This window comes from Aptenodytes forsteri, unplaced genomic scaffold (genome assembly GCF_000699145.1).
Source record: "Aptenodytes forsteri isolate BGI_AS27 unplaced genomic scaffold, ASM69914v1 Scaffold15, whole genome shotgun sequence".
Taxonomy (NCBI): domain Eukaryota; kingdom Metazoa; phylum Chordata; class Aves; order Sphenisciformes; family Spheniscidae; genus Aptenodytes; species Aptenodytes forsteri.
In genome coordinates, this window is record NW_008795129.1 from 3,546,455 (window position 1) to 3,562,190 (window position 15,736).

At 40.2% G+C, this 15,736-nt stretch overlaps 1 protein-coding gene across 2 annotated transcripts; it reads right to left on the reverse strand.

Annotated features, from left to right (window-relative positions):
- Positions 1-1,198: 1,198 nt before the first annotated feature.
- Positions 1,199-13,267, reverse strand: ANXA7 (annexin A7). 2 transcript variants are annotated; one of them, XM_009277665.1, is made up of 12 exons: positions 13,205-13,267; positions 10,137-10,353; positions 9,714-9,821; positions 8,552-8,592; positions 8,061-8,163; positions 7,678-7,772; positions 6,856-6,969; positions 5,430-5,600; positions 3,581-3,751; positions 3,397-3,472; positions 2,075-2,187; positions 1,199-1,554 (listed from the first exon to the last, which is right to left on the reverse strand). In XM_009277665.1, the coding sequence occupies exons 1-12, from the start codon at positions 13,259-13,261 to the stop codon at positions 1,432-1,434; spliced, it is 1,389 nt and encodes a 462-aa protein (XP_009275940.1). In that variant the 5' UTR covers positions 13,262-13,267; the 3' UTR covers positions 1,199-1,431. The 2 variants fall into 2 exon arrangements, with proteins under 2 accessions (XP_009275940.1, XP_009275939.1); XM_009277664.1 differs by having other exon boundaries at positions 8,552-8,595.
- Positions 13,268-15,736: the final 2,469 nt, after the last annotated feature.

Consider the following 15,736-nt stretch of genomic DNA (forward strand, 5'->3'; position numbering starts at 1 on the left):
TCACGTAAAAGGATACAGATGCGCTAAAACGCTTTAATCATTAAATGCAAAGCTTCACTCGCAAGGAAGTTTGCTCAGGAGCAAAGAAACAAGAACCAAAGCTTATGAGAATCTTGGTGAAGCTTGGAAAGCTACTGGCAGATGCGTATCGATAGTGGATACTTGCACCAAGGATGACCACAGTAATGCAGGGTGGAATGTCTTTTAGTCTCCCCAAATCAACTTCCATCTACTGTTCGTATTTGAAATAATTAATTTTAATCTGACCCAGGAATTTTAAATTGAACTGTGTTTCTAAGTTTAATATCAGAAAAAGTTGAAAGTCAGATTTAGGTTGCAGAACGTTGGTGTAAGTGAAATACTTAAGCTTTTTTGGTATGGTAAACTTGACCTCTATTATTGTTTTGCAAAAACCTTTATGTACGTGCTCTGTAAGAGTGAAAGGTTGGCCACGTTAGAATCAGCTCTACCAGCCCTCGCTTTTTTTGTTTGAGGGTTTTGCTGTTTGCGTGAGGGTGTCCTATAATACGATCGTTATTTGTTAAAGCGTTGCTTAGAAATGTTAGGAAGCACATTGCTGGCTGCTGGACTCGAAGCTTCTGCTCAGTTTATGGCCGGGGACAGATTCACTGCGGCTTTCTAAAAACCCAGATGTGCTATTCAAAGCTGATCTGTTTAGATCCTTTGAAAACATCCACAGTCATTTATATTGTCTAGGTCACAATCGCTTTCAGTTTGGATTGACACGTGCTCTGTAGATACTGGCTGTTGTCATTGCTCAGTCATCTGCTGCACAACCCGCTCCTTTACAAGGAGATACTTCAAAATCCGATCCGAGACGGTTTCTCCTTTCCATTGCTGCCTTAAGCATAATGGTAACTAACCACTAATGGTAACTAATTTAGGAAATTAAATGTCAGATTCTACCAAGGTCCTTAAACTGTCAGTGTAACATGACTTAAACTAAGCACTTGGCGTGTTTTTCAACGTTACCATGGAAAGGCATTGCGGGGTGGGGGGCAGTGCGTAAAATGCTTTACATCACAGCCTCAGGCTTTTTTTGTCATCCACAGTTAGCAGTTTAGGTATTTCAAGAAAGTTGTTGCGTGCTGGAGATTCAGCTGAGACAAACAGTTTAATCTTGCAGGAGTCTGGCAGAGGGGAAGTGGGTTTGTCTGCATCGAAAGGACTGAGGCTCAGGGGCTAATAGACAAGATATATCTTTTATTATACAATAAAGAATATTATGTGCTGTAAATTAAGGCAATTGTAAGTGCAACAAGCTTATTGAATCATCAGGAAGGCATATTTGATTATACAAAGTTTAAAATTACTCTTTTACACACAAGGATAGTCAGTGTCTGCATAAAGCATGTTACGCGTCCTTCAGTTTGTTTTAAAAAAGAAAACAAAAAACCAGAAAATCCTCTTCTATTGACCAACAATTGCCAGCAGCAAACGCCTGTAATCACCGCTTGTATCACTTGCTATCATTGTAGCCAAAGTCTTCTGATACATTTGTGTGAACATCTGTTTAATTTGCACAAGGTCGATCTATGCAAAGAAAAAAAAAAAAAAGGCACAAAACTTAAACACAGCGTGTGACTTCAACTCCTGGACGTCACCCTGCATCTCCTCCCTCACGGACTACAGAACACGCGCCAAGGCTGAAACGTGCAATTGATTAACTCTGCACGTCTTACCAGCCAGCTGGTCCCTCTAAGGACAGAGGAGCAGCTCCCAAAGCGGGGTCGAGCAGCTGTTCCTTGCTGTGTTAGGGCTGTAGGACCCCAACTCAGCTGGACCTTTGAACCCGAGGTGCTTATCTGCTACACGGACAGGCAATCACAGTTAAGGAAGACAAGCGGTATTACTATCTAACCAGAGATAATGAAATTACTATCTAAAAGCTGGCTTTAAAACAAATTAGCACGTCCATCTAACCCTGCACCCCATAAAAGCTTCATTGCGATACATGATTTCTACAGCTGTGAAAGAAGGACTAAGTGAAAAGCTGGTCAGGGTAGAGAGCTTTCTGCTACACGTGACATTTACAGAGGAGAAAGTTTCTTACCTCGCTGCGAGTGACTATAATTCTGATGAGGGTAGAATCATCTGTGCCAGCTCCTTTCATAGAATAATAAAGCCTTTCTGCAAAAAAGGCTGGGCGATTTAAAGCACATTGCACTGCAATAAAGTATATTTTTAGGATTAGTTCCAGGATTGCATGCTGTGTAGCGATACCTGGCAGGATCAATTCAGGATTTTTGCTGTAGACAGCTAGAGGTAGGTGTTGATGAAGATCCAGTTACTGTGGATTACAGGAACTGTTTTATAGAGCTAAGCTTATTTTCAGGCTGACCAAAGGAGTCATTCCTTTGCACGAAAACTTAGGGTTATTAGCAGTTAACTTCCCTGGAAGTGCTTTTCAAAGCTGGCTGAAACCTTAATTCTCAAATAGGTAATTTAAAAACAGTTCTTCTCCTTGGATGGCTGGTACTGGGATACAAGGTGTTTTACTCGTGTTCCACTGCTAGAATCTCGCTAAGAAAAGTACAATTGTAAAAAGTTCTCACTCTAGTAGTTACAGAGTGGATCTTGTTTCAGTTAGATTGTTCACTCTCAGAGACGAGCCTTTATTCTTTTACATGATTCTCAGAGTTGAATGTTTCCCATAAAACTCTTGAGCAGAATATAATCTGGGGATTTTTGGCTTATCCACTCTGGCTACAGAAATGCTGCCATTTTGGTAAGCACTGGCAGGACTGGTGTCTGCAGATTCGCTAGCAAATCACACCAATTCTCACTATCAGCAAATTGCACTGAATTTGAACTGCTTTACTATAACAAGTCAGCAGGAAAAAGCGAACTCAAAACAGGTCTTCTATTTTGCTGAAGTTTTCCTTAGCAAATACTGAGCTTTTTGGGGGTAGGTGCTGGTGGGGAAGAGGGGTGGAAAGGGAACTGTGCCTGAAGTTGGTTCCGAGATCGTGTGTGAGAGCGGTTCAGCTGTCCCTGCTGAGGGGCCACACAACCAGAGTCAGGGCTCTGTTACCCTGGTACTGGCATCGCTTTGCGGAGCTCTGGAAAATGCAACTACAGGCACTAACCAGTGACCCTTGTTTCTGCGCAGTTGCCTGCCTTCCCAGAGAAGTGACAGGTAGTTCCTACGTAGCCTTTTCTTGTTTCAAACTGACTTCTTCATGGTGGGTGCTTATTTTCTCCAGTTAAGTGTAAAGTGAATAATTTGAATAATTGAAGTTACTTTTGTGCTAGCAGAGTCTCAGATTGTGTGTTCATTTGCCGTATGGCCAGTGTTGAACTGGATTCTTCTTCAGTTACGTTTAGAAGGTTTAATTCCTAAGGGATTAGGGGAGGGAAGAACGTATCACTTACAAATAGCCTTCAAACCACGTTCCACGTTTCCAGAAAATTCTCGGTCAATGCTGCTTAATAAATCACGATTAGCAATCTACAAATAAATGAGATTAATATGTGGATAATGAAATGCAGTAACAACAGCAACCTTAATTTAAAGTACACTGACCAAGCTCATTTGAAATCAGTGAAGAACTCCTACCTTGGAGTATGCCTCAACTGTTGCTTTCAGTTGGGGAAAACTTCTGCTTGCCAGAACCATATTAAAGCAAGATTCATCAGTCCCAAGTTTTCCTTCACCTGCTTGGTACAGACGCTGAGCATCTTCTTGAGCTTTTTGATAATCCACAGTTTGATTCTCATCCCGATTACCCTAAAAGCAAAGACAACAGATGTCAAATGCAATTACACAGAGAAGGCTATGCTTTAACTGCTTGCAGCGTAGACCCCAAGCATGTATCTTCAAAGCTTGAAGCAGAAAGAGTAATACCAGTTTGAAATACATTACATTGCTTTAAAACTACTCTTGGTTTAATATTTCTTACAGGCAACAAATACAAAAGTGGCCCAGAACCCTATCTCTAGGGCATGCTTTGAACTGTAGATATACGGACTCAGATAATTTCACCCTTACGTACCATCTCATAGTTCTAATCAAGTACTGTACTTGACTCTATTTTACTTAATAATGTAAGCTTTCTCTTGATTTGTTTGTTTCTAGGCTTCAAGTTGCAAAGAATCTTCCCAAACGAACTAACGAATTATCTTACTGAATATGAACACCTGAAATATCTCAGGTTTTCTAATTTATTTAGAATTTGCTAATTTAATGTAAGCTTTCTCTTGATTTGTTTGTTTCTAGGCTTCAAGTTGCAAAGAATCTTCCCAAACGAACTAACGAATTATCTTACTGAATATGAACACCTGAAATATCTCAGGTTTTCTAATTTATTTAGAATTTGCTAATTTGCTAATTTCAAGTAGGAATGTCTCCAGAAAGCACTTACTATAGTTGTAATATGTCAGTGGGGCTTATATGACATTTTATGTGCTTTGGTTTGTTGGTTTTTTTTTTCTTTTTTGCTGCCCAGTGCATGGATGGATACTGCTAAATGTACTGGCTGAGTAGGCTGAATACATGCTCTCAAATGCTGCTGTTATCTATAGTGGTTAATATAATATTTAAGTGATGTGCTTGTCAGTTATTGTAAACTACTGGATTTATCAAAATAAAAATTAGCAGCATAAGCTTCTCAAGGTTTGCTTTCTTGTGGATTTTTACTTTCTAATCCAAATACCTAGCGGATAGCTGAACTCAAAGGTAGAGGTAAACGAGACAGAGAAGTGTCAGAGAAATTCTAACAGCAAATAGGTGGATTGCTCAGAGAAACGTGGGATGTTGCACTAGTACACATTTCTTCCTCAACATGGATAACTGCAAGTTACTGTTCTTCAGCACAAGAGCAGCCCTAGTAAATGATACGGGATAAGCAAGCTCCAGTGTTCACCTGAGTTCAATAGTAGCACCTCCCTAATTCTGGTGATGCGAAGGGAAGGAAGGCTATGGTGTAACTTGGGAGGCAAGTTTTGCCCTGTGGTACCTCTTAGCTTGTTCGTAGGGATTCTCACAGGTATTCTACATACCATAAAGGTTAGCCTATCAGATTCACCCAAATTATTGTGTTAATGTGTGCAAAAAATAAAAAGCATCTTACTTTAACAGCAGTGTGGAGCACTGCTTTATAGTACCACTTGATCACATCTGCACAAAAAAGTATTTACACGTAAGTTCTCTGAGATTAATACAGGGTGCTAAATTAGGTCACACAATTCGTCATAGATCTGTAGATAGGAAGTATCTCCTCCCTTGAGGAGGAACTGAAGTGTCGTATCTTGTCATTAGGGAATAAATTAATGGCCCGGGGCTAATTTCTTAAAAACCTGGCTCTTGCTAAGCATACACAGGCTATTTATGGAGCCGTTATGACTACATGCATTGAAGTCAGACTGTACACCGTTATCTTACCAAAAAAAATAAAATTAAAGCTCACTTGGCACATAGATATAAGTAATCGTTCAAAGTGTCCTGAAGTGTCTGCTCTGATGTCTTGTTCGATGTCCCTTCCAAATTCTGATTTATAGCAGTTCACTATTTCTCTTATTTCCTGGTTTGTCCTTGTGCAGAGGATCTCAATCAGCACTCTCTCCTGAGTGCCTGCTCCCTGTGGGCAGAGGAAAAGAGGGCATAACTACAAAGCGCTACCTATTCAGTCTCCTTCAACTGTGAAATTAAGCAGTCATCTGTTATTTCAAAACTTAATACAATCGACACTGTAAGAACAGTATCCTTGCAGTGTGAACGCACCAAGTCTTCTGTATACTTAAAATGGAATGAAGATTCCTCAAACATTCAAATCTGCACCAGTTCAAAAAAATACCCCAGAACTATCCATCCACAACAGCGACATCAGCCAAAGTTAACTGGAAAATGGTTTAGGAAGGGAATTCTTTGGCAACCGTAATCTGGAAACATACTGGAGGAACGTAGAGCCTTATGATAATCATTAAAGCCAAAGATACACACGTAAATTCTGTTTTGGTCAGCGTACAAGTGTGTTCCCTATTCCAAATGTGGCCGCTTCCTCAACACGGAGCACGGGCAGGAACTGTTCATAGATACTTCCCTCTCCCCAGAATAAAAATTAACTGAGTTCTGTGTACAATGAGATCTGACTGGCACGGTCACCTCTATTCAGGCAAGGATTAGATAGGAGTGGATCTATGTGAGGCTTCTAGGTAATGTTGTAATAGAAGGGTTTTTTAAATGGTGGCTATTGCCTCCACTAAAGCCAGATCTTCATTTAAGTGCCACGTGCTTTAGAAGGTCTGCATTCATATGTGGGTTAAGTTACTCGTTTCCAGTATTGGCCACCTGCGAGCTGCTGCAGCTCAAACAAGCAAGAAATTCTGGTAAACTGGATGTACCAGTTTACTTGAGTTAAAATTTTAAACCAACTACCTCACCTAATCTCTAATGCAGTCTTAATACCTGAACAGATACATGCATCATCTGACCTTAAGAAAATATTTTTTCATTGTTGTCCTTTTGGAAAAAACCTGGGATAATCCAAAACTATCTTTCAGTAACAACCGTTTGTTCCTAGTAAGGAGAGGTACGTACCTTCAATTTAAACAGCGGTTACAGTTTTAACAGCACCCTGGCCCTTTCTAGGTTCTAGCAAAAATTATGACCAAGTGGCAGAGAACAAAGTTCTGTCCTGCAGCGTTTCATCCTCTGCTGGATGGGAGAGCTGCTCTGAATTGGCTCATCCAGCAGAAAAGAATTTTAAGCCCTGCAGTCCTGAAATTTGTTTGCCACTACAGGATTTTTCAACAATGCAGGGATCAGGTATTCTCTTTTCCTAGATGAGCATTTTAAGATGGTTTTAAACTATTTCATTCACAGGAAAACCATACCTTCATTGCATGACGTAAACTCCAGGCATCGTAGTAGGTGCTAGGCATGAAGAGTGCTAGAATCAATTCTTCCACATTTCCACTTAACTCAGATTTCAGATCTTTAATTAAATCCTGTTCAATTATAAACACAAAAAGGGCTTTGGAGAGTGTTAGCCATGTAGATTATATACTGAAGAAAAGTCAAACTAGAACTTACTTTTGTGACCGATTTCTACCTTTGTGCCGTTTTTCCTGTAAAGCTTTGCTTTATTTCTTATAAAGAACTTCCCTCTGTCCAGAACTTTGACAACTCAGCTCTTCTCCATTATCTCCTCACTAATTAGGACCTAGTCAGGTCCTGAAAAATGCCACAACTATAAAATTTCACTTTAAGTTGCAAAAAATGACAGAGGGAAGAAATTAAATTATCTCAGCCTTTTATTGACTAACCAATCCTCAACCAGTTTCTCTGTTTCTTAAGAAAAACAGATTTCAGTGCTGGTTTTTGTGCGTAACTCACTCAGTAGTTTCAGACACTAATACAAGGACAGTTTAAGCTTGATTATTTTCTATCTATCAAGCATCACAAAAGCAGAGAAGCTTCTTGTTTGGTCAGAGACAGAGACAGCCCCCAACCTTCCCCCACCCCTGCTTCTGCCAGGTATCAGGACAACACCGTGTTAAATACCAGATGTCCCCCGGTACACAAGGAATATAACCAAAAGAAGCGCATTTAAAAAATGCCCAAAGCACTCCCCAGGACTAAAATGCAATCAGGCAGTTAAAGCAGCAGTTGAAAGTTTGGGTTTGGTTACTGATTCAAAGAACTAGTGAACATACCTTGCCATACATAGTCTTGAAAGCTGCCTTGATTTTTTGCCTTTGATCACTGGAGCGGTTAGCAACAACATTGATGATAGCCTGCTCATCAGTTCCTTGGAAACAGAAGGGCAATTTCATGTAAGAACTCGTAATAATCCCTCCGAGACTATGCATTTTATAACCTTGCATTTGGGCATAGTTACATAATAAAGGACTACCATGTAAGTCTACCAAATTTGCTATGTAACTTCATCCACTCGATTGCCCAAGTTGTTTTGAAAGTGTAACTTTTTAAAAGCTTGGGGAGAAAAAATGTATGGTTAAATAAAAATTGAAGAAAAGGACAAAATGGCATTAAGAAGTTAGCTCAACAGAAATGTAAGCTTCTATCGCTTACTTACCAAACCCCTTCATAGCTTTGCGTAGAATTTCTGCGTCCCTTCCAGCATCAAAGTTTGGAGCGGCTTGAATTGTGCCCTGGGTACACTGAACCATTGCTGCAGGCTGAAAGTAAGAGTCACATGTAACTAGCTACCCTGCACAATATAAAGTCAAATTAAATTCACAACTTTGGAATCAGTACTTCAGAAGGAGTTGTCCATTAGTTCCCTGTTTTTTCTCTAACACAGGATCAGAGCGACATTCAGTTGTGTTGAACAGCTTTGGCCTACCAATGCCAAAGCGATGCTTTTACCCAGTTGTATGGATGAAGATCTACTTGATGAGCAAGTATACACAGATACAGGGTTATGATTTTGTTCAGGTTGTACTCTGAGTGTAGCTGGGAACTCTTGATGCAGAACACGCTGTAAATTGTTGGAAACCAGTTGTAAAAACATTAGAACTACAGAAGCCACGTAAGATTGATTATAGCAGAGGATACAGCACATACCGGACCAGGCATTGGTGATGGTGCTTGTCCACCAGGATATCCTACTGAAAATAAAGAACAAGATAAAAGGAATTAATTAATTAGGTCTCCTCTTATTACGTAACTGCTATCTAATCTGAAAATAAAGCCATTTACAGACCTACCACTGCACAAAAGCTGTTTCCTAAGTAATGCTACCTATCATGATCAGTAACTGAACTTCTTGCCCTTGGGAATGATGGGAAGAAGCAATCACAGACGCATCCTGGTACACACACTGGCAAGGCAGTTCTAAAAAGACTAAATTTACTGGTGCTGTGGGAACAGGAAGGATCTCTCCTTATTAAATATTGCTATCTTTGACAAAAGCCAAGATAGCCCATGTAAATGAAGAATGCGTGTCCCGTGCTCTCTTTTGAAGTCATATTATACACTTCAAAATGTCTAGCATGTAAACGATAAATATTAAGAATTCATTGGTGCAAAAAGAATTGAAGGAATCTCATTTTGTCATCAAAAGCACTGTGAATACAAAAGCTACAACTACATGTCTTTGTACTAGAATTTTATTTTTATCCATAATACATACATACAATTGTTACCATTTTAACAGCAGCTTAGTTATTATTAGAGTTAACAAAGCAATCATTAAAAAAAAGGGTTTGCTGCTCTGAATTTCTTGCAAACACAACCGACACATTCCAGGACAAAAATCATCTTGATGGCGACTGACCACTCAAGCATTAAAAACACTACACCATTTTTAAGCAATTGTGTGCATTCTCCTTTCCACTTCCCCCACTAGGCCAGGGATCACCATGAACGCACAGATCTGAAAAATGCATCCATTTCTTTGAGATTAACAGAACCGCTAGATACTCATTGAATGTGGGCTCTGGATTTCACAGTTCTCATCAGATAGTTGCAGTTTGAAGAAGGATAAGCACCTAAACCACTACATCATGACCATTAATCAGTGACAGCCATTCCTTTTGGATGTAGCACCTATAGAGATGGTTTTCATCAGCCCTTCAGTGGTCTTGTCAAGAAAGGTGGTAGCAGGTGTACAGCATACAAACCTCAACAGCTAAAAGTACAAAGGTAAGGGCCTAATTTGTTACTACCTATCCTGGGACCTCTTGGTTTAACCTTGGATGCTTAAAGTTTCTTATGTATGACATACCTGAAATTTGTGCTGGCCCACCTCCAGCATAGCTTTGGGCAGGAGTCTGTGTATAGCCACCAAAGCCAGGGCCAGTGGGAGGCACACCAAACCCAGGGCCTGTAGGAGCTAGGAGAAGGAAGAAAGAGACTTTAGCACGCTTAATGTTTTGTACTTGACTTCAGACACAACATGAGCCAGGTTATTGAGTAGAGCTATGCAAGAGACTAATTTCTCTGTGTCTGTGCAACGGCCCAAAACCATCAAGGCCCTGCCATCGGCACGCAGGTATTTACTGCTAGACAGCAATCTGGCTGGCTGCCTACATGCTGCTGTCTAAATCGATCGCTGAACAAAGCTGCTTTTCTTTACTACTTCTACCAAGCACAGGGAATGGTTCCACCAGAAATCACTCCTGAGGGGTACTCTAATAAAGGATCTTACCTCCAGGATAAGGTGGCATTCCTCCAGCCTGGGGAGCTCCAGGATAGCCCCCTGGGGCAGGGTAGCCCCCCAGGGCAGGATATCCTGCTACCCCTGGATACCCAGCACTGGGTGGTGCTGCAGGATAGGTCCCTCCTCCTGCCGGAGGGTATCCTCCAGGAACGGTGGGATAGGAGTACTGACCGGCTGGCGGATAGACAGACTCTTGTCCTGTCGGCTGAAACACAAAAATGGGATGTCTGTACGCCTGCTAACGGGACATTAAAGTAAAAACTCTCAAGCTACCAAAATGTCTACATGTATAACGTGAATTATGTAATTAGATTCAGCACTTGAAGTGGCAGCAGCAGAATTCCTGAAGCCTGGATGGGGGCCTCTTGGTTGGGTTTTCTGATGCGTCACACATGTTGACACAGAATCAAAGAGTGCTGCAGGGTGGAAGGCACCTCTGGACAGGCTCTGATCCCATCCACCTTCAAAGCAGGGCCACCTTCGGAGTTAGATGAGGTCACGCAAGGCCTTGTCAAGTCTTCAGTATCTCCAAGGAACAGCGAATCCACAGTCTCTCTACTCTCATGGTGAAAAGTGTTTTCCTCAAATCAAATTACAATTACAACCTGTGGTTGTTGCCAGCTGCCCTCTCACTGTGTACCTCTGAGAAGAGTCTGGCTCCAATGTCTCTATCATTCCTTCTTACGTAGCAGAAGACTGAACAGATCTCTGCTTAGCCTTCTCTTCTCCAGGCGAGCAGACACGCTCCTGTTTGTCCATCTGTCTGTTGTACTGAGAGGCCACAACCGGACACGGTATTCCAGATGTGGCCTTGTGAGCACTGAACACAGAGGAATAATTGTTTCCCTTGACCTGCTGGCTTTGCTCTTGCTAAAGCCTGGTACGTCATTAGCCTTCCCCCCGGGGACACGCACTGCTGAGCCACATTCGACTTGTCAACCACCAGGACCTCTGGTCCTTGACTGGTAAGCTGCTACTTCTATCCCGCATAAGTAAGAGGTGAGCTCACCTAGGCTTGGTCTCTATGAATCATTAGGAGCTCACCTCCTGTTTTTATAGGACTTTTAACAGCTTAGTATCTTTGAAACTTCTGCCTCTCTTGCACAACCAGTATCTTCAAATGTTACATGGTGAGAACTTACAAGAGGTGTTGGGGTTTTTTTTTTTTCCCCATTTCCTTTGGAATCCAGGTTATAAAGCATGGATATTCAGTGACTAAATCTGGACCACTGAGTCAGACTGAACACCTATTACAGGTTTTAAATAAAAAGAACAAGTCAAACATTTATATGCCTTTGTTTTGTTACATGTATGACTTACCAGTCATACCACAAAGGTTGCTATCAGCATTAACGTACGTTAGAAATATTTACTTGAATGACCGGGATCTCTAAGGGAAAACCCTGTAAGTTAAAAGTCATATATGTATAGATCTTAAAAATCAGGTATTTAAAATCAGCTTCATAACAAAGCATAATGTATGGACTCATTACTCACTTGCTGGGAATCATCTTTACTGACTAGCTTTAGAAATATGGGTCACACATTACATACAGTACACACTCATTCTTGAGCCCCGAAAACAGAAATGAACTGCAAAGCAGTAAAGTCTAGCTCAAACGTTCTCCTCGGGTTTGGTTGCCCCAAGATTTGTACCCCCAGATTACTGTGCCCAGGCTATATAATATTCTCTTCCCCAGCGGTACAGTCTAACATTTCTCTCCCAGACTCGACAAAAAGATTTTAATGGAATTTAAGAGTCACAAATCCAAAATTAGGATCCTCAAAAGCCCTGCTCAGATAACTATCACTACTGCAGAAGAAAATAACTTCACATTGTTTTTTTGTACTGGTTATCACTTTGGGCCTCATCAATGAGATTAGGAAACCTAGAATCGTTGATATCAAATCTAAAGGGTCTCTTAAACTCATCCATAGAAGTTGGCTACATTTTAGATGCTAGCTAAGAAAAAAAATATTTTCAGATGTAGTAAAAAATACATTACAGCTACAATCATGAGGATTCAGCAGAACCTTGAGCAGAGAAAAGAAATCCTGGAGTTAAGAAAGTCTGGTTTCTAACATGTTTGTCTTTAGTTTGACTGACTTTAGTGTTTCAGAGGGAGTAAGGGTAAATTGTAAAGCAAAATAATCGGAGAATTTATTGCATATATTTATAGCTTTTCAATATCTTAATGGGATCCAGGCTGAGCTCCATGCTTAAGTCTAGTTCTGTCCTACATAAAAACCAGACCATATAAAATTCCCACAATTGCAGTATGATCAGTGCCATATTAATAAAAGCACACAGTTGCATCTAGCTTTGAAAAACAATGCAGGCATATCAAAAAGACTGCAGTATCAGTCACACCTGATACATTCCAGCCTTCCATTAAGTTTCATTGGAATTTTTAGTCCATTCAGTCATGAGCTGAAGGTGGAACAAAGTCCTGCAGCTGAAGGATAGGGGGTCAAAGTCAAGATACGGTGTCCTTTATCCTCAGAAAAATATTTACTTGGTGCCGTATGAAAGCTGGGCTACTTGAGTAAAGCATTCCAAGCTCTTCCTGAGGGTAATGGCCACTGAAGTTTGTTCAGCATCTCTGTAAATCCTGGGATACGGGTATGCAGAATATTTGGTAGAGACTGTGGTAGATACTGGTTCAGAGATTACCTCTGACCCTGTACGTAAAGGCCTTCACATTTATGTAAAAGCTACTGATACTTGAAAAAAATTATTTGCTGAGATAGTTAGCTATATAAATAAAAACAAACTCACAAGACAAAGATAAACTAAAACAAGACCAAACAATCAAAAACCTTTCTGGAACAATAGGCAACATTAAAAAAAAAGTCTTAAACTTCCTTCTTGGAATTCTTATGAGACAACTGTAAAGTCATCCTCAGGGATATATAGATGAAAACAAAGACCATAATCTCTACAGAATACTGTATGTGAACTGATAGCTACTATTTACACACAGAGCATAGTAAGAAGGTGTATTCACAGAATATAAATACATTAGGAATGCAACACATTCAAGAGCCATACTTACAGGATAACCAGGGAAAGCAGGGTAGCCACCAGACGGGGGATAACCCGGGTATGACATTCTGGGGGGGAAAAAAAAAAATATATTTTCACTGTCAAAGCACTACATATGAGTTTGTAGTAGTTACTTGCTTGCTAATTACCTGTTAAATCACTTGAACAATATGTTTAGTAGGTTTAGAATTGCTCAGGAGTACTTGTCAGCTATTAAACCCACAAAACCTTTCCTTTTCTTCATACACATGACCACAGCAAGCAGGATTCAGAAGGGAAGCATCTTCAACTTTGTAATTACCTACCACTCTTATTTAGGGTCAGACAGACACTGAAGCATGGTAAGAGGCTGAAATACAGGATACGCTTCGAGGTGCCAGCAGGAGGGGGCTGAGCCCTTTGCCAGAACAGAAACAGAAGGGTCAGGCTAGAGCAGGGCCCCAGTCCTGCACTACACCAAGCACCTGTCTCCTATCACCCTGCACTCCTCCACTCACAGGGGTAGCTCCTGTGAGAAAAGCTGTACCCTATATATCCCGTGTAAAATGGTAATTTGATACAAACGTGTAATCCCCCAGCATTATTTCATTTGTGTAGAAGATTTCCGTTTCCTGCCAGTAACTGTTTATTTTAGTCCCATTTTTAATAGAGGGGCTTGGGGAGTAGGAACAGAATGGGACAGAGATCATCCCCCATGTTGCCAACCACTTGGGCAGGGAGTTTCAAGGCCATTAGCCAGGTTACAAAACATTTAATGGCAGGAAAAAAAATCATGTTAATGCTAACCAGCCAGATTCCCTGATCAGGGCCTGGGATTTACTCACGGCATGTTTCTAAGACAGTATGCACCTTAGCTGCACAAATCAAAGGACATGGGAAATATAAAAATGAATGCAATACAGCGACTGATTATTCACATTTCTACGTATTCACTGGCCAAACCAAACGGATTTGAAAGCAGAATTCTTACTGCATTGGACCATTAAGGCAATAGGTGGTCACAGAATTAAACATCTGAGACTTAATGTGGAAAATATTAAAACTTTGAGTAGGTTAGTTCAATTAAGAGCCAAAAACAACTTGCAGAGAAGCACAGCTATGCCATCTCACACTGATAAACTTGGATCATTACTTCCAAATAAATAAAGGGGGAAGAACAACATGAAGCATATTTATAAATCTATGCTCTAATCATAAACACTGCTAATGGCTATTTATTTCCCTAAGAAGAAATACCTTAAACCAGTACCTGTACAGTATTTATTACTGACAGCTGCTTGAATGGACTTTAAATTTGGCTTTCAACAGCACATTTCTTTTTGTATTTCTGACTTTAACACTAATTGTAACTCCTTTCAGGAACAAGATGACCAGCAACACTTCCTTCTGATTTCAGTTTCACTCTTTCCGCTTACAGGAAAATATTGTGTCAGCAAAACTGAATATTAAAAAACAAACAAAAACTTCTTCAGCTTCATGTAATTCAACTAAAATTACACCATTAAGAAGACAGGATTGTAAAGCCTATAAAACTTGTTGAGGTGCACTGTATCATTTCCACTGTACAACTTACTGTATTTTTCATGATCATGTTTCAAAATCAACAGCTGGTGATGGCAACTCAGCTGTTTCAACAGCTGTAAAAAGTTTAATTTGTACAATAAATGGGACCCAACAATCTTTTAACTATATTAAAATATTGCAAATTTTAGACTTATTGGTAAGATACTTAATTTAGAATGAATTTTTCAGCTATGTGTCTGATTTACTAGCAAACATCTCATTTTCAAGCAAACAAGCCATCAAGCCTATGTCGTATTTTTGATTAGCAAATTAACCACCCGTGTAAACCTGTGACTTAAAGTGCAGCGGTAAATTGTTTAACGCTTTCCTTACTTTTGTTGTATTGATTCCTTTTCTAAGATTCAACTTGTGATGTGACTTCTTTTGGGCCAGGTACTGGGAATTGTGGTATTTCATTTAATCATTCCCCTCTTAACAGGACCCTGATTCCTAGCTGTCATTCTTCTGAATTACAAAAACAAAACAATGTTTTCTTTGCATTTGCTTGATCTAGCTGAATTTTTCTTCTTTTTTATTTGTAAAAAAAAATATTTTAGAGTAATAAAAGGGTCAAATAAGGACCACTGCTTCAATTACTTCAGGCCTTTTATAACTAGATGGACATGATGCTAAATTGGGATTTCAGACTTGCCTCTGACACCAGTTACAACAGTCTCTTCAAAACTTACTATGACCAGACAGGAATATTTACTGAAACAGCTGTCAGTATGTAGATATGTTTTCCAGGAGATAAATTAAGTCACTTACACAATATTAAGTTCTTTGTAAACATTGTCCTGCCGCTGCCATAGCACATGGCCTCACTTATCTCAAGTGCAAGCAGAACAGAGGCTCTGGTATTACTACTTTTATAACCAAAATAACAACAGACTTGCCCATCAGATTTTAATTTCCACTCCGTTTTCCCCGGACGGGGCACAAGGCGGGGCCCAGCCGGTGGCGGGGTAAGGCGCGGGCC

Excerpts from the sequence above, each read along its gene's own strand:
- ANXA7 (XM_009277664.1), bottom strand. The coding sequence starts at position 13,261 with ATGTCATACCCGGGTTATCCCCCGTCTGGTGGCTACCCTGCTTTCCCT. Across the intron at positions 9,822-10,136 it reads AATGCCACCTTATCCTGGAG|CTCCTACAGGCCCTGGGTTT; the intron begins GTAAGATCCTTT and ends TCCTTCTCCTAG. Across the intron at positions 3,752-5,429 it reads TACTTATATCTATGTGCCAA|GGTAATCGGGATGAGAATCA; the intron begins GTGAGCTTTAAT and ends CTTTGCTTTTAG.